Source organism: Nymphaea colorata, chromosome 10 (assembly GCF_008831285.2).
Source record: "Nymphaea colorata isolate Beijing-Zhang1983 chromosome 10, ASM883128v2, whole genome shotgun sequence".
Lineage (NCBI taxonomy): Eukaryota > Viridiplantae > Streptophyta > Magnoliopsida > Nymphaeales > Nymphaeaceae > Nymphaea > Nymphaea colorata.
The window spans coordinates 10,782,771-10,803,904 of NC_045147.1; the positions used below are offsets into that span (position 1 = coordinate 10,782,771).

The window sequence follows — 21,134 nt, forward strand, 5'->3', positions numbered from 1 at the left end:
GACCCGGATAGTCCATTGTTTCAAACTTCACCTCGTGTGTTTGGATGCACATGCTTTGTTCATATCCTTAGACCAAAGCGAAATAAACTTGCTGCCCAAGCCTGAAAATGTATTTTCATTGGTTAGCCCAAGAACCAACGAGGCTATAAATGCTTTGACCCTCTCACCCAGAAAGAGTATGTCAATGTGGATGTCATATTTTTTGAGTCCCTTCCATATTTCCCACAACCATCTACCTCTTGCATTGAAAGTCTCCCTCAATGCCCTTTGCCAATCCCACATTTCCCACTTATGTCCTTTTCGAGTTCATCACCACCTCGAAATCGTTTTTTAGTTCCTCCATTAGTCTACTCTCGCTGACAGGGTCTCTCACATGGCTCACCTCCATCATCATCTCCTGAGGTAAGTGTATCTGATTCCTCACCTCTGGTTATCTTTGACTTGTAGGATCTTCATATTGCCTTGCGGAAGGGTAAACGTCAGTGCACCATTCATCTCATTTCACAGTTTGTGACGTATGAATATGTAAGTGACAAGCTGTGACAATTCATTCATGCTCTGTCTACTTATACTACTCTGGCATGTCATCAACAAGCATTACTGGACACTAATTGGCACCAGGCTACGGAAGAGGAAATACATACTTTACAGGAATGCCACACGTGGGACCTTGTTGCTCCTCCTTCCGGTTGTGATATTATTGGATCCAAATGGGTATTCACTATCAAATACCATACTTATTATGAGAACGGTTGTAATTGCATGTTGTTTCATGTCTGAAGTGATAACAGAATCTCCACAAGAAGAGCCAATTGACAGCTTGTTGCTTTCACTATCTTCCAATAGAGTATTATGTTCAGAAGAGATGATTCTCTTTCTGGCAACAAATGTGCATGAAACCGGGTCAGAAAGAGTTGCATTTGTTTCTCTTCTCCCAGAGATTTAGCCCGGTGTATAGCCCAAGTCTAATTTTTATGCTGTGGCTGCATGAAAAAAAACTAAACGAAATTCTCATTGAACAGAAGATAAATAATCTCGAAACAACATTTTCCAATCACGAAAGATAAAACAAAAGACCAGCCAATAGATTCCTGAAAAATTGAAAATAATTAATCAAAATGACGAAACAGTACACAACGTCCAAACTAAGAAAATACCATTCGAAGGACAACCCAAAATCCACCATAAGCCTGAAGCCATCACAGCCGTTCCCACAATAAGTACGCAGGGCTGATACTCAAAAGAAATCACATAGCCTGACACTAAACTATTTCCAAAATAAAACCCACAAGGCTAAATAGTCCTTAATTATCAACATCCTATATTAACAGAACTGCTCAGAGGTGAGAGAAAAACCCAAAAGCAAGACTCCGGACTCTCATAGCTGTTGCTCTAACTCCTGTTGTGGAGGAGCTCGTGGGAACGTGTGTAAGTGTGAGTGCATGAAGGAGCTCGTGGGTGGGTACGTGAGTTCCATCGGTTCCAAATCATGGGTAGTTAAAAAAGAATGGAGAAATTGGTGGGAGTGAAAAGTGGAGACGTAAGGAGAACTTGTGAATGTGTGTGTGGTTCCCAAGATCATGGGTGATGGAGAAAATGGTGCCAGACTTGAGGGCTGACATGGAGGAGATCATGGGAGTGACCAGCGGTTACTAAGTTGAGGGCTGAAATGGAGTTGATCATGACACGACCAGCAGTTACTAAACATTAGCATCAAGTTTCAGTTTTTTTTTAATATTGTTTTCCTTTTTAGTGTAAATGAGAAGTTGAGAAGAGTACGCCAAAAGAAAGAAAGAAAAGTTTTTCTTTTTGCCTCTACCCTCTACGCGTGAAGTTCTCTTTTCTCTTCTCCCTCGCTCTCTCTCTCTCCTGCCGTCCTTGCATCCCTCTCTCTCTCTACCCAAGAATGCTGCTCCCTCTCTCTCTGCGCTTTCTCTCCTTGGTGTGTTGCAGCCTACGGCCTCCTCTCCTCATTTTGCCCTTACCAAAAGGGAGGTGATTGAGTGTGAATCAAGGGAGAACGCCAACATTTGGTATCAGAGCGCCAGGTTGTATTCCAAAGCTCCATCGATTCAAGCCCATGTCGATAATCACAAACGAGGCAGCGCGGGAGGCCGCAAGTGGGACGTTCCAATATCCGCTGCTCATGGCGACCAACTACACCAGCTGGGTGATAAGGGTCCAGGCCATGATGGAAGATCATGGCATCTAGGAGGCAGTCGAGCCGACAGCCGGTGTGGCTGTCGACACGAGGAAGGACAAGAAGGCGAAGTCGCATCTTCTCTAAGCCCTCCTGGAGGATCTCCTAATGCAGGTGGCAAAGAAGGCGACGACGAAGGAGGTCTGGGATTGCCTCAAGACGAGATTTGTCGGGGCAGATCGCGTGAGGAATGCACACTTACAAACATTGAAGAGCGACTTTGATGCCATACGAATGCAAGAAGGAGAGACGTAAGCAGGCAGACTCACCGGAATGTCTGTCAAGTATGCCAACTTGGGGGGAACCCTGAGCGACGCCGCCCTAGTGAAGAAGCTATTTGACACCGTTCCAAATCGGTTTCTCAGCGTAATCGCCGGCTAAGAGCAGTTTTGCAACCTCGACACAATGCTGTTTGAAGAGGCCATGGGATGTCTCAAGACCTACGCAGAACGCTCGCGTCCCCGACCGTTCGGTACCGGTGGCAACGGTGATGCTCAACTACTTCTCACTCAGGCCGAGTGGGAGGCACGACAGAAGAGAAGCGACGGCGACCCATCATTGACCTAAAAGGAGAGGACTCACAGGGAAGGAGGGGTTCGCAGTCGGGGTGGACACGGACGCGAGAGAGGGCGCGAAAGAGGCGGACGAGGTGACTTCCCAAAGGACAGAGCAGGTGGCTCTGGAGGCGGTGGTCGTGATGAGTCACATCCGTTGCTTCAATTGCAACGAATTGAGGCATTACGCGAACCGGTGCAAGACTCCCAAAAGGAAGGAGGAGGCACATCTTACACAAGCTGACGACACCGAACCAGCCCTGCTGCTTGTAGAGTTGGAAGAAGTGGTGCCCGCAGCACTTGAGAGACAAGAATGGCAGGAAGCCGTCATGTTGAATGAAGAGCAAGTATGGCCCGAACTGCATGGGACCAAGCACGGTGAGGAAACTACTGACATCTGGTACCTAGATAACGGCGCCAGCAACCACATGACCAGAGATAAGGTCAAGTTTCGGAGTTGAACGAGGCAATCACCGGCAAGGTGAAGTTCGGTGACGGTTCATCGGTGTAGATCATGGGTAAGGGTTCAATTCTATTTAGATGCAAAAATGATGATCAATGGCTGCTCCAGGAAGTATATTATATTCCAAGGCTTCGCAGCAACATCGTGAGTTGGGCAACTCACTGAGGCAGGCCACAAGGTGGTTATGGATGAGGACGAACTGGAGGTATTCGTCAAGAATCCATGACAGCTGATCATGAAGGTGAGACGCACGCCAAATCGTCTCTATCGCATCGAGCTGCAGATTGCAAGGCCAGTGTGTCTCCTGGCAAACCTCGAGGATCCGGCATGGTTGTGGCATGCTCGTCTCGGCCATGTCAACTTTCAAGCAATGAAGATGCTTGCAAACAAGAAGATGGAAATCGGGGTACCGCCGATCACTCATTCCGCTTAGTTATGTCGGGAGTGTTTGGTGACGAAGCAGACAAGACAGTCGTTCCCGTCGGCAGCCAACTATCAAGCGAAGGAGCCACTCGAACTCTTGCACGCTGAACTTTACGGCCCGATCACGCCAACCACCCTTGCCGATAATAACTATTTCTTACTAATCGTTGATGACTTCACTCGTTGGATGTGGTTGTACGTGATCAGAACAAAAGACCATGCATGCTCGGCGTTTATGAGGATCAAGGCGCTGGCCGAGAACGTGTGCGGGCATCGCATCAAGTCGCTCCAGACCGATCGGGGAGGCGAGTTCCTCTCTCTCGAGTTCGTCAATGTGTGTGAACAGGCGGGCATTGCGCAGCACCTCACTGCGCCATACTCACCACAGCAAAACGGTGTGGTGGAGCGCATGAACAGGACGATGATGGCGATGGCTAGGTCCCTCCTCAAGAGCATGAGCATGAGCATGCCGGGAAGGTTTTGGGGGGAGGCAGTACGACACGCGGTCTACCTGCTGAACCGCTTGCCTACGAAGGTCATGGGCGAGCACACACCGTATGAAGCTTGGACTGGTAGGAAGTCGGATCTTGCACATCTTCGATTGTTCGGTTACACAGTGCATGCCATGGTGACGACGCCACACCTCAAGAAGCTTGATGATCGCAGCCAGCCAATGATGTTTCTCGGCGTCGAGGATGACTGCAAGGCACACCGACTATTCGATCCACGGCGTGGAAAAATCCATGTAAGTCGTGATGCTAAATTTGAAGAAACACTAAAGTGGAATTGGATCATCGATGCAGGAGGGAGCGAATCGTCGAATTTCACTGTTGAGGAGGAGTCTAATACCGAGTCGGCAATAGGCAACTCAATTACAGGCGGACAAGTAGGAATGTTGGTTTCCATGGAGCTAGGCGAATCGGCTTTTTCATTGACACCGATGGGTGGCAGAGCAATGCCAACGATGACGCCGGCTCGAAGATTGCTAGCAGATGAAAATGCCACGGCCCTCGGAGATGGAGGACAGTAATGATAGACCTGTTCGGTATAGACATATCGATGATATCATGCGAGATGCTCGGCGTGTCGAGCTCGATGATGAAGACGTCGAAGAAGAGGCCATGCTTGTGGCAACAGAGGAGCCGTCATGTTACCAAGAGGCAATCGGACAACCGGCATGAGAGGAAGCTATGGCCAAGGAGATTGAATCTATTGAGAAAAATTCGACCTGGACGCTGACAACCCTACCGGCCGAAACCAAAGCAATCAGACTTAAATGAGTGTTCAAATTGAAGAAAAACTCAGACGGAGAGGTGATCAAACACTTAACCCAGCCAGAGAGTTTCACAATGAAGAACAAGGAGCATATGGTTCTCAAATTGAGCAAGGCATTGTACGGTCTCCGACAAGCACCACACGCCTGGAACATGCGCCTAGATCGGAGCTTGAAGCACCTTGGGTTCTCAAAGTGCGCATTAGAACAAGCCGTGTATACGAGGGGAAAAGACCGCACCGGCGTCATCATCAGAGTTTGTGTTGATGATCTAATTGTAACGGGAGAGGATTCAGAGGCGATCACAGTTTTCGAGCAGCAGATGATGGCTGAGTTCGAGATGAGCGGCCTCGGCCTGCTCACCCTTTTCCTTGAGATTGAGGAGGCACAAGGCAAAGACGATATTCGGATCAAGCAGACAGCTTATGCCAAGAAGGTGTTAACTCAATTTGGCATGTTTGACTGCAATCCAACAAAACTGCCTATGGAACCAAGGTTGCAGATGCACAAGGATCCCGAAGGACAATCGATGGATGCAACATAGTATCAACGAGTCATCGGATGTCTCAGGTATCTTCTCCACACAAGACCAGATCTTTCGTATGCCATTGGTGTAGCTAGTAGATTCATGGAGAGACCCACAATGATGCACCACAAGACAGTGAAGCAGATTTTGCGATATTTAAAAGGCACCATTCACTTCGGTCTTTTATACACCAACGGAAGAGGAAAATAGGTGATTGTCGGGTTCACGGATAGTGACTTGGCGGGCGACGTCGATGACCGAAAAAGCACCGGAGGCATGACATTCTATGTAAATGAAAGCCTAGTCTCATGGAACTCGCAAAAGCAAAAGATCGTTGCTCTGTCTTCGTGCGAAGCTGAGTTCATGGCAGCAACTGCGACAGCATGTCAGGCACTCTGGCTCAGAGGACTACTGACTGAGCTAGTTGGAAAAGAGCCGCAGGTGGTAAAGTTATATGTGGATAATAAGTCCGCAATTGCATTAATGAAGAACCGAGTTTTTCATGAACGTAGCAAACACATTGACACAAAGTTCCATTTCATACGCGAATATGTTGAAAGAAGACAAATTATTGTGGATTTTGTGCGAACAGATGAGCAACAAGCTGATCTGTTGACGAAGGCATTGCCGATGACAAGGTTGGCAACAGTACGACACTTGCTAGGTGTTCAAGATCTCGAGCCACACCAGGATTAGGGGGGAGAATGTTGCTCTAACTCCTGTTGTGGAGGAGCTCGTGGGAACGTGTGTAAGTGTGAGTGCATGAAGGTGCTCGTGGGTAAGTGAGTTCTATCGGTTCCAAATCATGGATAGTTAAAGAAGAATGGAGAAATTGGTGGGAGTGAAAACTGAAGACGTGATGAGAACTTGTGAATGTGTGTGCGGTTCCCAAGATCATGGGTGATGGGCAAAATGGTGCGAGACTTGAGGGATGACATGGAGGAGATCATGGGAGTGACCAGCGGTTACTAAGTTGAGGGTTGAAATGAAGGAGATCATGGCACGACCAGCGGTTACTAAACTTTAGAATCAAGTTTCAGTTTTTTTTTAATGTTGTTTTCCTTTTTAGTGTAAATGAGAAGTTGAGAAGAGTACGCCAAAAGAAAGAAAGAAAGAAAAGTTTTTCTTTTTGCCTCTACGCATGAAGTTCTCTTTTCTCTTCTCCCTCGCTCTCTCTCTCTCTCTTGCCATCCTGGCATCCCTCTCTCTCTCTACCCAAGAACGCTGCTCCCTCTCTCTTTGCGCTTTCCCTCCTTGGTGTGTTGCAGCCTACGGCCTCCTCTCCTCATTTTGCCCTTACCAAAAGGGAGGTGATTGAGTGTGAATCAAGGGAGAACGCTGGTACAAAGAACTTAAAATAAAACGATTCTAACACGTCTCAAACCGAGACAGTACAAAAGAGTAAATAAACATACACAAAAGGGCACCTGGATTGGATCTGGTTGCGCCCGCTCTCTCTACGGATCCGGACCCTGTCTCACCTTTTTCGACCTTAGCTGCTCCACCCGCTCCTCCCACTGCAGCCATATAAGTAATGCCCAAGGGTTCTATTAGTGTCGAACCGTGAACCATGCCAAGGTGTCGTGTGGTCCAACTCACTCGCGTGCACTTGGCCCTACGCACATAGGTGCTAGTGCCCAACCCTGCAAGTCGCTTCTTGGGTTTGCGCCCATCCTCGGCCGTGCGCAATGCTGCGGCCTGCTGCTCTCGGCACTCCCCGCCGAAACTAACCTCACAAGGCAACGAAGACATAAGCCTGTCAGGTGGTAATCGGTGCGGCGTTTCGCGGTTTTACAATAAGGCGCCAACTTGAGCAGATATTCCGAATAGCCATCCGCTTTCTGGTAATTGCGCTAAACATGGGAGTTAGGGGTTAGGGATCGACGCGAATCGGTCCGTATCGGGCCGTTTCCCATGTTCTTATTTAAAAATAATAAATGTTTTCAAAATAATAACAAACTTTTGATTAATTATTTTTTTAAATGTTTACTTGACAAAAACTGCCTTAGCATAAAAGGTTGGAGGTCATACGTTTTAAAGGCCGTCTGATACACCCACGAAATTTTGGAATAAAAATGCTCAATTTTTTTAAATTAAAATTATTAAACAAACAATTTTTTGTTTGTTTGCAGAATTAAGAAACTGAAACTAGAAATTTTGATTTCCTTCCAGAAGAAATTATGATTTTAAAATGTTTTATCCTTCAATCAAAATTCCAAACTATCAAATGCCTCCGATCAGTTTTTGAGGTTTATGTAATTTTTTTAAGGTTGGACAGATTGAGTAAACAAAAACTGGATTTCAGAATTATAGAAAAAACGATCGATCATTTCAGATTCTCAGTATATAGCCAAAACTTTTGATTGGAGGTTCAATGGGAGGGGGTCTGACCTAAAATCTTCCAATCTGAGATTCTGAATAATCTCAAATTTACTCGGACTTTAGATCCAAAGCTATCCAACACATGTGAAGTAGAAAGGTCACTGTTATTTTCTTTAACTGACTAATATTTTATGGTTTTTTCTGTGCTGTAGATTAATATGCTGTTTCCATTGAGTAGAGCAGGCAGCCCATCTCTTAGCAGTGATGCATGGAAATCTACCTACTAGATTTGAAAGAAGAGATTTGAACTAGATGATTGTGCTTGGTCAATCAATTAATAATTAATTAAGGTCCTTAACCCATGTCTAAGTTTTGAGGGAACAAAACCACAAGCTTACTCATTTTCAGAGAATGTCCACAACAGTGCCTCACTAATTAAACACGTTTTACCGTTAGACATCCAACTTTCTCTTTTGGACATTAGAACTCAATTATCAGCGATCACCACATCCATCTAATTAACACCTATCAGAATAACTCAAATTACCAACCTATTCCTACATACGTAGGGATGTGATATACACTTAACTGTATTCATTTTTGCAGATATTTGCATATTCAAATTCGAATATGAATGAGAAAAAGCTGTATATGAATCCAAGTCCGAAATCCAATTTCAAAATTCAATCAAATCTGAACTGGATTTTTATGTTCACATCCAAATTTAAATTTTGAACAAAATGTGAACGAATTTCAAAATGCAAGAGCATTAGATATAAACTTTTTATTTAAAATTAAATGCGATCAAAATATGAACCAATGACATTTCTTAAGTTCAAATACAATCTAATTTTTAATTAAATGTTAATTTTTTATATCCATTTTTTTGGAATGATTCGGTTGGATATCTGATCCATATATATATATATATATATATATATATATATATATATAAGATATGACCAAGAATTTTATTTCTTTCTTATGATAGTAACTTTTTTTTTTTAAATTCTGATACTTTTTTACAAAGCTAAAAATATTTTTCCATATTTTTTGTAAAGGCTAAAATTTTTTTCAAATGCTTAGGGGATCGACTCTGCTCCTAAGGCGGTACTGAATGAGGGTGCGGCTGTCTGTTGAATTGTCTGTTGGTCGTAATTAATTAATTATCAAAACGCGGTTTCCTACTTTAAAGAGTATTAATTATCTCCTCTAACATAGAGACGCTATTTAGAGAAATATATAAGATTAATTTTTTAAGTAATGGCGTATTTTCAAATTATTGCTAGCCTTTTCGGTTGACCTATTTTTTTTTTCTCTCGATTGAAGGGTTAGTAATTTTTGCACGCAATTACAAACAAACAAAACTTTCCTCTAAAGGGGTGTCTGAATTCTGATCATGCAGTAAAAAAAAAAATTTCAACATGAAAAGCTCAGCAAAATTATTGCACAATACTTATCGAACAAGAACAGCAAATTATTGCAACAATCACTTGTCTCACCATTATAACTGAAATGAATAAAGTGGGTAACAACCAATTGAGATTAACCAAACTTCCACATCTTATTTTTTCTGATATATATCAGACACTAAAGAAAACAAAGGTTCTCGAATTTTAGATATGAAAAGCAAGAGCTAGAGATTAATTGATAACTCTGCAGGACTTCCTGATCTGTCCCTGAGGCCCAGTCAACACCTCAATCTTCCCCATCCGCACCATTGCGTCCGCAAACTTATGCAACCACATCGAGCCACTGTTTATGTTTGCCAGCACCATCCCGGCTGTGTCCGCCCTGTCCATCAATGCCTGGTCCGATGAGAGAAGGCCCTTGTGCGACTTGACGTTCACGTAGTACTGGTTGTCCAATGTCCGTGGTGTCACTGGGTCCAACGATACGGTTGGATCCTGCCCCGATCCTGGAGCTGGGCATTTGCTTTTCAGGTCAGACACGTACGTCAGGTCCATGGATGGATCCGAGGCATTCGTCGTGTTCTTGAAGTTATAGAGCCTGTTCGAAAAAGCAGAGCAGTGGGAATCCCCGATCGTGTGTGCACCGGACAGCGTGACCATGTCCTCCAACGAGAAGCCCTTTCTTGCAAAGTTCTCTTCCAATTGCTTCACGTTGAAGAATGCCATGGGCAAGTTTTGGTTAACTTCGGATTCCTTGGAGACAAGGCCGTCTCTTCGCCCTGCCGGCACCGGGTAGTAAAATCCTCCGGCAATGCGGACGGACTCCCGGGCGGCGAAGGCAACGATGTCAGCACAAGAGACGACTTGCGGGCATTGGGACTCCAAGGTGGATTTGGCTTCATCTATGACGTCGAACCCATTGAGGCTGGGGTTGTTTGTAGGGGAATCCTTCTCGGCTGGGTTGCCCGGCGTAGAGTCCAGCAGCACAGATGCATCACAACCCTGTGAATTTAAATGAAAATCTCCATGTTTTAGTTGAAAAAAAAATTCGTCAAAGATTTCTTACACAGGAAGTTGGCCAGTTGGAGATGGGACATGGTTTTCAAGAACTCTACTACATTATAGAAATATACTAATCTCAAACTGGAATTTAGAATTTTCATTTACAGACATAAATCAATTTACAGACATAAATCAAAGAGATCGGGAGATGGTAGGTGCTCACCCTGACAAAGCAGTCATGGAAGTGCAACCTGATCAGCGCAGCAGGCATGCCGGGATCGCGAGCAACAGCATTTGTGACAGTGTTTCTCACGACGTCCTCCACCGACGGACAGCTGCTGCTGTAATAGCCGACACGCAGCTCGTCAGCGTGAGCTAATCCGACTGAGGCCAACTCTATCAGAAGGCAGAACAGTGCCAAGTTAAGGGCCATGGCGAGGCGGCCATGACTGGAGGAAGATGGAGCCATGCCCTTCATATATTTTGTCTGTCTGAAGCGATTTGAGGGAGAGCTCTATTCTCACTTGCGTTTCTGTGCATACAAATGGGCGCGTGGCTCAAGTATTTATAGGCATGGAAGGGGATAGCTTCAGTGCTGCAAACAGGATGAAGAAGAGACAACATAGCGCGTACAAAGCAAAAGATATGTTTGACTAAGACTGGTCTAAAGGGGTTGGTGCAATCATATGGCAATATTTTTTTATGTTGATGGGCGGAGCGTGGACTTGGGCTTTGCGAGGCACGCTTCATCTCATGCATCACCATTTTTTTTTGGAGGTTCCATTCTTTGTGTTGCTTGAGAATCGTGTTTAGTGATTACGTTGAAATTGATATAGGTTTCTAATTGAATATTAACACAAATCTGATGTCTGAATATTGGCATCCAATATAGATTAGACATGATTGCATATAAATGTCAGTTTTATGTTTGTTGAATTCTTGATGGGTTTAAAAGGATATAACATGAAATGGGTCTGAATATACATAACCATTGGCCCAATATGAGAACCGAAAGCCCCCTCACAACACAACTAGATTAAGTCAAATATGGTAAAAGCTGCTGTTGAAAAGGTGCAGATGGAGTGAGTTTTCCAGACACCGTCCTGTGAAGACTGTAGCTTTTGGCGCACGTTGCAAGAGTAAGAGGAGGAGACTTTTAAAATTCTTCCGACATGAGAAGTCAAGCCCACAACCCTCCTTAAGAGAAGACTTGCGTGAGCGATCAGTAGTCAACAGAAGGAAGTCAGCTTAGTTGTTCCGCGTATGTGGTTGTTCACATTTGAAAAAATTAGAATTCCTAGTAGAGTGGGCGCCCATAAAAAATGATACAAATTAAAAAATGATCAAACTTTCAAAGCATTATAAATATTTTAGATAAAAACACGTTCTTATATATATGTATATCAACCATTTACTATTCTCAATAGCATATTTTCATTTCTATTCTCAACAGCATATATCAAGCATTTACTATTCTCAATAGCATTTACTATTCCTAGCACAGTGCATGCAAATGGGAGTGTGGCTCATGTATTTATACGTGATGTCTTCACAGCAGCAAACAAGGGTGGAGCCAAGGTAGTGCTCGCATGGGCTTTGGTCTCCTCTCAATTTTTTTTTTTTAAATTTACATGTAAATTTAAAACAATTTCACTTACTTTATATAAAAATTTTTAAAACTGTTATTTTGGTCTTAATTAAAATTTAAAAACTTTAATTCAGCTCACTTCATAAAAATTTTTTGACTCAACCAGTTATATGCAAGACCTTGTTCCACAGGTCTATATACATGATAGGTACCTTTATCAGTGGACCACCAGCCCAGTTAAAATGGGTCAAGGGAACAAATGTAATGCATAATGCGCACCTGTACACATAACCACGTCTCCTAAAAAAAAAAGCACAGCGGAAAGCATGTGCAGATGCAAATAATGATGATCTATATTTTCTATTTTAGTAAGTAAAGCGCTGACCAATAAGCACTTTAGCTTGTCCATTCCAATGTACCAAAAAATTGAGGCTTTCTACTTTCTAGCACATGCTTTGTAACTTGTGCCATGTTTTTCTTCTTCCCTTTTGTCAAGGAAATGCTATTATTGTTGAATAAGAGGGGATTTGATGGCCTTGAATTTTGATCGCAGAATTAAAATTCTAGAAACAAAATTCAGGCTCAAACTAAAATTGAAAAGAACATTCAGTTCTAGTTTCCCTTTGTGTTTGATAATATAGGATTTTGATTTTAGAATTGAAAATCACGTTTGTGATAAAACGTGAATTAAAATTATAGAATTAATAAAGTAAAACTATCATAACATGTGCCCTTGTGCCCTAAAGAAAGATAAAAAGTTTTAAAATTCTGGAATCATAATTCCTTCCCTTAGGGTAGAATCAGAACTCCAGAAATTTGATTCAAGAATAAGCCTGTAATTCGGGAATCAAGATCCTTTGTTTGATAATATTTACAACCACTGCTGGCCTATTTCCATTAGCACCAAAGCTGTTATCATCTTTACGCCACTGCTGGTCTATTTTGTTGTAGTTAAAGCAATTCTCATTTCATCAAAAATGAAGATTTTATTTGCAGAGTTCCCGGCCTCATCAGACACCCCGCCACAACATTCCTGAAATAAAATTGAAGTTATATCAAGTTCATGAGCTCCGATGATTATTTTTTGGGAACAAAATTAATTTTGGAGTTGCATAACTCGATAGCTGCATTTCACTGGGTATCAATGGCGGCCTCAACCCACGAAACTCACAGACGGACAAGTTTTATAAGCCCATAACATTATCTAACTGTATAATTTTTCAGTCTCATTCTAACATCTGGCTTGAAGATGGGAAGCTGCTGGGTTCATGTTGGCTCACAAACTAAGTTAGCAAGACCAAGTCCCTTAGCTTTAACCACATATGTTCCGTATATGTGCTTATTCACATTGGAAAAGTAGGCGCCCACAAAAATGAAAAGAAAGTAAACTGATCAGAAACTTTCCTGCTTTATGCTTTTACATAAAAATATGCTCCCGTATGTCACTCTAGCATTATCTGAATTAGCACCTTTTCCCTTTTCAAGGCATATCAAAATGGTCAATAACACACTAGGAGTATAGGATGGTGCATATAACCAACTTCGTTTATTAAAAACATAAAAAATAAAGGCTGAGTAAAGTTTGAACGGAGAACAACTTGTTGATTGTTGGTCCTACAACTAATGGAGTAGAATGTCACTTCTTATTTCATATTGGAGACCTGAATATCAAGTGGTATTGTCCAAGCAAGTAGTACATAAGAACTTCTTTAGCGATCCCTAGCTTGATAGATGATACATATGGGCCCACGCCTGCTGTTTCTAATTAATGGTACTGCCTAAAACTGTTGTTAACTTGAATGGGTACATATTCTGGATATAGGTTAACAATAATAAAGATGAAAAAGGGGCCCCTTTATCTGCAAAAAAAAAAAAAAAAAAAAAAAAAAAAAGAGGTTGGTGCTTGGAAGATTTGACGTGGACGACTCGGCTACTGGAATTTGTTAAGAAACGGTGATGTCTACTCGGACCGGCTGTTTTTTTTTATATATATATACATATCGCATCATAAATAAATAAAAGTCATCTGAAATTGATTATCAAGTCCAATTCTTGATTACAATTGCTATAACGTATAATGTAACTTCCACTTCGTGGGTAAATTACACAGTATAGCGTGGAACGGATCGACCATTTTGTAATGGGAAAATAAAGTTTTTATTGAAACAGAGCAGGACGACGAGCGATCATCCTGCAAAGCCTACAAGACGCAAATAAAGTTTTTTATTTTAACAGTGCAGGGCGACGAGAGATCATCCTGCAAAACCCTACAAAACGACACCAATATATTATATATGCAGCTTCCTTCTCCATGGAAAACCTGTTGGTACTTCAGTTGACAGCTCTGCAGGACTTTCTGATCTGCCCCTGCGACCCAGTGAGCACCTCGATTGAGCCCATCCGCACCATCGATTCAGAAAATTTATGGGCCCACATGGAGCCACGGTTGATGTTGGCACGGACCATGCTGGCCGTGTCTGCCCTATCCATGAGTGCTTGGTCCGACGAGAGGAGGCCACGGTGGTACTTGAGGTTCACGTAGTATTTGTTATCCACTCTTTTTGGTGTGGTCACGTCCAATGGCACCGTCGGATCCTGAGACGAGCCCGGAGCTGGACACTTCGTTTTCAGATACAACACGTACTTGGGGTCCATGGATGGATCCGCAGCGCCCGTGGAGTTGAAGTCATAGAGTCGATCGGAGAACAATGAGCAGTGGGAGTCTCCAATGGTGTGTGCGCCTGATAGCGTGACCATGTCCTCAAGAGAAAGGCCCTTTCTCGCGAAGTTTTCTTCCAATTGCTTGACGTCGAAAAACGGCATCGGGATGTTCTCCGCGACATCGGATTCCTTGGAGACAAGGCCATCCCGTCGCCCAGCCGGCACCGCATAGTAAAATCCTCCGGCGATGTGGATGGAATCTCGAGCTGCAAAGGCAAGGATGTCGGCGCAAGACACCACCTGAGGGCATTGCGACTCCAATACGGACTTGGCTTCATCTATGACATCGAAGCCACTGAGGCTGGGGTTGTTTATAGGAGAATCCTTCTCGGCCGTGTTGCCGGGTGTAGAGTCCAGCAGCACAGATGCATCACAACCCTGTGAAATGAAATGAACTTAATTTAGACATTGAACTCATTGTCTTCCCAAGATGATTAGTTGAGGACTTGAAATTCTGATGAGTTTTTCTCATTCTGCTACTAGCTATAGATTGGCAATTTAAAAAGAGAAAGTGCTGGAGTAGTACCCTGACGAAGCAGTCGTGGAAATGCATCCGGAGCAGGCCGGCTGGTGCGCCGGAATCACGAGCAACGGCCTTGGCGACGGTCTGCCGCACCACTGCCTCGGCAGAAGGGCAGGTGTGCTTATAGTAATCGACGCGCAGGCCGTGGGCCTGAGCTAAACCAGCCCAGGCGGCCACCTCCATCAGCAGGCAGCAGGCAATTGCCAAGCTACCAAGCCAGGAGAGGCGGCCGTGAGTGGCTAAGTAGGGAGCCGCCATGCTTTTAGTTGGTGGGCAGTGCTTTGGAGTGAATCAACTGGGCGTGTGCTCTCAGCTATTTATAAGGGGAAAGAAGATGGCGGTCGTGAAGTAGACAGACTGGCATTTTGAACTTGGGATACAAGTCTGTGACAGGTTTATATGGAGGAGGCAAGAACAAGACTGGTCAAAAACACTAAAGTTGTTCGTATTCCTGTGGGCGACATGGTTTGGTCAGAACCAAAACTCTCGCTTACTGCTCTAGAGGATCGTGCTTGGATTAGTGTTAAAAAGAAATCACATATAGCCAAGTTCATTACGTTCTTTGGGAAGAGGACTTCGTTAATGAACATTCCGTTTTGTGTATTAACTCTATGCATGAGATTGCGATGGAGTGATTCTTATCCAAATGGCATTTATTTTTTAGACTCTCCAGTGTATACTGCTCATTAAAGCCGTCAATGAATGGAGCTAGGGAATTTTTAGTTGTAGGGATAAAATTATAGTTTCAAAATTTTAATAAGAGTTTGCATATAATTTAACAAATTTTTAATATAATATAATTTTTTTTTCAAATTTATGAGTAAAATTTGACTTGATTTTTATTTTTTTAAAAATCTGAGGCAAAACCGTAACACCGGCATGCCCTAGTGAAGCCGCCAGATTTCGAATGGTTTAGTTGTAGTCAAATCGGTCCCTTTTGAGCGTGTAGGGTTGTTGAGAAGGTTCAATGGAAAAAACAAGAGGCCAACGTCGTTTTGTTGCTTGTAGCCCACAAATTAACCGGTAGGTCCCCCTTGAGTTGTTTGGTCTAAATTTTCTTCTTCTTTCTTGGAAGATGGATTGAATAAGATGTTGATGCATCATATTTTATATATACCTAGACATATCCACTCTTTTTTTAACATTTACATATTATGAATCAAATTTGGAAAAAATCATATTTGAATTCGAATATAATTGAAATCCAATTTTACAATCCAAATCCAATTTTTACGTTTATATCCAAATATGAATTTTGAACTGAATCTTTTTGATCTCCAAAGCGTAAGACCATTGGATATACAATATTATTTATTTAAAACTAAATCTAATCAGAATATGAATCCAAATCTGATCGGATCTCATCTCTTAAATCAAAATCGTGTTGTGTCCCATTCAAGTTCACAAACTCACCTCCTACACATGTTTCAAGGTGTTCATTGTTTTTTTTTTTTTTTTCAATTTTGCACCAGAAAAACGGACTCGACTTGGTTCTACTTGATTAGTTATTTTCTGGCAACAACAAACGAGAACAGTTTCCGTGTTAGGCAGCTAACGTGGGAAGAGCTCCCACCTTTTGCTGGTGCGGCTGCGAGCCCACTCTAAAACATTGTTTTTAATGATTGAATTTGGATAGATTTGGATTCAATTATGCGGATCAACTCTAAGAGACTCCAGCAACTGCCCGAATGCTAACTGAAAATTTGTTACCTATATATTGAATGCCTCACAGACAATTTTTTTTGGCTCTACCCTCGCTAAATGACCTCAAGATTGAATTAAAACCGAGTCATAAACGAGTCGACTTTGAGTTGTATGAGCTCTACTAGCTAGGTTCAACTCAACTGTGCTCATGCATTTCATGTCCGTCAGCTCGAGTTCAGACTTGTTTTACTAAGTCAAGCTCAAGCTTGTCTATGTTTTTTTTTTTGTGTAATACTAATTGGTATGACCTCATTGGTAAGTGCTACCTGCATTGGAACCCATGGTTATGGATCCGAATCCATTAATAGCTCGTCTCATATAACTGGAGTGAAGCTCGAGCCTTGAAAATTCTTCAGAGATGGTTGAAAAGTCCATAGAGTTATAAGGTATATATGTAAGATCATTTGGTGGGCCGACATATGTCTATGAGGAATTTCAGACATTATGGCTGTCTTAAAATAAATATCCGCTTAAGTGATTGCATTTTGGGATATTACGTCATTTTAGATGGTATGGGGTAATTTTGAAATGTATAGATACCAGTACGCAATTACGGACTCTTTGATGGGCGGAATTCGTAATTGTCCTCATTATAAAATGGTAGTGGTTCCTGGGGACGTGCAATGGTTGCCTGAAACATTGGTTTCTAGGGTTTTCCTCTTCCCCATCTGAGAGAGACCTCAAGCGCGCCGCAAAGACCCTAGAAGATCCTACCGCGATCTACCGCCTAGTTCTTCAGATGGATTCAGGTACGCTTCCGCTTTAAGTTTAAGGTTTTGTTTAATTCAATGATTTAGCATGAACATGATCCTGTTTTAGGATATATAGGTTTGGTTTTGTATATGAAGGGGAGAAATCCCAACATTTGGTATCAGTCATTGTTATATCATTGAATTTTTGGTGATTTTGTGTGTCTTATTGTTCGGTTCTTCCCTGTTCTTGGCATCTGCGATTAAAAAAAAAAAAATTTGCTTGGGCGAGCGACGGAAGCCGTCGGGCTTCCGCTGCAGTCGCCTGTGACATGGGAGGTGCAAGAGGGGGCGACAGACGTGCAAGAGAGGCGATGGTTTCCGGCCGTCTTGGCAGGCGTCGGCTGGCCATTAGGCGACGGCCGAACCCCGTCGTCCTTGCGCGACCCGCCGGCCGAACCCCTCCGTCCTTGCGCGAACCGTCGGCGGCCACCCACGCCGTTGGGTGGCCGGACGGCGGCTTCTTCGTCGCTGTAACCACCGCGCAACTTCAGAAAGGGGAAGATACCAAAGGAGAAGGAGGACAGCCGGAATCCGCCGTTTAAAGGGGCTACCGTCACCGGAAAGCGACGGCCGGCTGCCGGAAAGCGACGGCCGGCTGCCGGCTGTCCTGGCCCGACCCACCGGCGGTCACCCACGCCGTTGGGTGGACTGCCGGCGGCTCTTTCGTCGCTGCTGTTCCCTCCAACTCAAGCAAAAGGGCATAATAAAGAAGAGGGGAAACCGGCCAGAATCTGCCGGTTTCCAGCGGGCGTCGGCCGACCATCGCGGTGGGCGACGGCCGGCGGCACCCGCCGCCGGCCACCCACGGTGTTGGGTGGCCTGCTGGTGGAGCTTCACCGCCCGCCTGCCGTTCGGTCGAGCGGGCGGGTCGGGTCTTGACAGACCCGATCCGGATCCATCAGCTTTAAAAAAAAAAAAAATTTCGTTTGCCGCCTGCACCCGCGTTAAGTTTTTTCGGACCGGGTCGGGTCCGTTTAAGTTATGTAAATCGGTTCATTTTTTAAACCGGTTTTGGAAAAGACTCGAACCAGTTCATTCGGTTTCAGAGCGGTTCAATACGATTCAGAACCGATTCGGTCCGATTCAGACCGGTTCGGACCTTTTGGGGCCGATTCGGATCGTTTTGGGTCCGACTCATTAAGTTTAAATCCGATTCATACCGTTTCAGACCTTTTGGAGACCGGTTCATTCAGTTTTGGAACCGATTCGGTCCATTTTCGGACCGGTTCAGTTGTTTTTCAGCCGGTTCAGTTGATTTTCAAACCGATTCAGGGTTTTTTCAGACCAGTTTATTCAGTTTTAGAACCGATTTAAGTCATTTTCAAACCGGTTCAGTAGGTTTCGGATCCGATACGGTCTATTTTTTGACCGGTTCATCCAATTTTTGACCAGTTCAGCACGGTTTAGGGCTATGTGAGTGTTTTAGTTGTGGTTTAAGTTCAATACGGGCCATTTTGAGGCCCACTCAGTGGTTCTTGACCATCTTAAGCACGATTATGGTATCGGTTCATAAAATTTTGGACTCTTTTGGGCCCATATCATTGAATCATTTGGTTTTGGATATAATGAAGGGCAAATTTGTATGTAATTTGGTTTATGCATCTGGTTTTGGATTCATGTAAGGCAATTTTGTATGTGTCACATCATTGAATCATCTAGTTTTGGATTCAATGAATGGCAAATTTTATATGTAAATTTTAATTCATGTATCATGTTTTGCATGTTTTAAATTTGTGGGTGTACTTTAGATGAATATTTGGATTATGAATTTGATCTTCGGTCATGTCTGTTGTTTGAAATGAGTAAGTTTGTATTTTATGTCGCCAAAGTGATCTCTGTTGTACGAATTTGCCTGTTTTGAACATTAGATGGTAGTATACTTGATCCATGCGGGCAATGATCAACCCAAATGAGGGTTGTTGCTTGGTCAGGTTTAAGTATACATGGCAATGAATATGTGATAATTTTTTAGGTTTCCATGTGAATAACGAGTCAATCCAAAGATAGGCTCATTGTTTGACAGGGTTAATTATCTATATTCATTGTTGACCAAGAATACCACTTGCAGTTAATATTTCAATCCAAAGATTGGATATTAACGTTGTACCGGTACCTTGTGATGGGTTTTGGGCCATTGTGTTTAAATTCATTTATATTTGTTGTTTCATCTTTGTACATGTATTGATTGTGAGCACACTTTGGTTTGTTCTTTGTATAGTGAGTTCTGCTTATATGATATTTGCAGATTTTGAGTACTATTCCTGAATTAAATGATTCGATTTTTATAAGTAAGAAAAGAAAAACTGTTAAGGAAGTTGCAGTTGACCAATCATCCGTTAAGAAACAAAAGAAGAATAAGGAATGCTGCTTCTTTTGCAAGGTGAAGGTTATATGAAGGAAGATTGTACTGAGTATCACGCATGGCGTGAAATGAAGGGTACACTTCTCACTTTGGTTTGTTCTGAGGTTAATTTAATTTCAGTACCCAGAAACACTTGGTGGGTAGATTCAGGTACTACTACTCACATAAGTGTCTCTAAGCAAAGCTGCCTAAATTGTCAAACGCCAATTGATGCTGAAAGATTCATCTATGTGGGCGATGGCAAGAAGGTGAAGGTTGAAGCCATAGCAGATTTTCGGTTATTGTTAAAGACCGGTTGTTAATTGAATTTGACAGAAACTCAAGTGGTGCCGTCTTTTAGACGGAATTTGGTTCCTATTTCCTCATCGAACAAGTTTGGTTATTATTGTTCATTTGGAGGAAGTAAATTTAAGTTGTTTCTGTACTCAAATTTGATTGCCACTGGTTCTTTGTCTAGTAGCGATAACTTTTATTTGCTTGATATGGTTGCTTCATATAATGAAACCTTGCATGTTACGTCTAGTGGTACAAAAAAAAAAATTAACCAAAGAGAATTCTGCTATGTTATGGCATTGGCGCTTAGGACATATCTCTGAAAAGAGAATATAAAGGCTTATGTCGAAAGGAATTCTTGAGTCCCTTGGTTTTGCAAACTTTAATGTTTGCATTGATTGTATAAAGGGAAAATGAACAAACATTAAGGGGTTATAAGTTTTATAATCCATTCAGTAAGTTTTTCTTTGAAAGGGAAATGCCCATTTCTTTGAGGATATTGAGTTTGGGGAGGTGATCAGGTTAGAAACATTGCCTTTGAAGAGGGACCTGAGTCCACTCTATTCAGAAAAAGGCAATGATGTCGATCTCCCTACTGGAGAACAAACTCAACAACCTCAAGAAAATCAAACAGAGGTGCCACTGAGGAGATCCACTAGAGAGAGGACAAATACAATTTCAAATGATTTTGTCTATCTCCAAGAACATGATGTTGATATAGGCATAATGGAGGATCCTGTCAACCTCTAACAAGTAATAAAGAGTTCTAAATCTCTTAAGTAGATAGATGCCATGAATGAGGAAATAAAGTCCATGATGGACAATGACGTATGAGAAGTTGTTCCCTTGCCTGAAGGTGTGAAACCCAATGATTGTAAATGAATATTTAAAACAAAGAGGGATTCATCAGGTAACATCGAAAGGCATAAGGTAAGTCTTGTCGCTGAGGGCTTTATTCAAAAGGGAGGCATTGATTATAAAGAGACTTTCTCTCCATTTTCGTTGAAAGACTCTTTCAGGACTATAATGGCACTTG

At 42.8% G+C, this 21,134-nt stretch overlaps 2 protein-coding genes across 2 annotated transcripts; both read right to left on the reverse strand.

Moving 5' to 3' along the window:
- Positions 1 to 9,293: 9,293 nt before the first annotated feature.
- LOC116263004 (peroxidase 5-like) lies at positions 9,294 to 10,696 on the reverse strand. Its single transcript, XM_031642566.1, has 2 exons — positions 10,399 to 10,696; positions 9,294 to 10,175 (listed from the first exon to the last, which is right to left on the reverse strand). The coding sequence occupies exons 1-2, from the start codon at positions 10,651 to 10,653 to the stop codon at positions 9,405 to 9,407; spliced, it is 1,026 nt and encodes a 341-aa protein (XP_031498426.1). The 5' UTR covers positions 10,654 to 10,696; the 3' UTR covers positions 9,294 to 9,404.
- Positions 10,697 to 13,864: 3,168 nt separating this feature from the next.
- On the reverse strand, positions 13,865 to 15,273 carry LOC116262994 (peroxidase 5-like). Its single transcript, XM_031642551.2, has 2 exons — positions 15,011 to 15,273; positions 13,865 to 14,862 (listed from the first exon to the last, which is right to left on the reverse strand). Exons 1-2 carry the CDS (start codon positions 15,263 to 15,265, stop codon positions 14,095 to 14,097), a joined length of 1,023 nt encoding a protein of 340 aa, XP_031498411.1. The 5' UTR covers positions 15,266 to 15,273; the 3' UTR covers positions 13,865 to 14,094.
- Positions 15,274 to 21,134: the final 5,861 nt, after the last annotated feature.

What these genes read in the sequence shown, in the direction of transcription:
- LOC116263004 (XM_031642566.1), bottom strand. Translation starts at nt 10,653, where the DNA reads ATGAAGGGCATGGCTCCATCTTCCTCCAGTCATGGCCGCCTCGCCATG. An exon ending in TCCATGACTGCTTTGTCAGG is followed by an intron (nt 10,176 to 10,398) that starts GTGAGCACCTAC and finishes TTAAATTCACAG; the next exon opens with GGTTGTGATGCATCTGTGCT.
- LOC116262994 (XM_031642551.2), bottom strand. Translation starts at nt 15,265, where the DNA reads ATGGCGGCTCCCTACTTAGCCACTCACGGCCGCCTCTCCTGGCTTGGT. An exon ending in TCCACGACTGCTTCGTCAGG is followed by an intron (nt 14,863 to 15,010) that starts GTACTACTCCAG and finishes TTCATTTCACAG; the next exon opens with GGTTGTGATGCATCTGTGCT.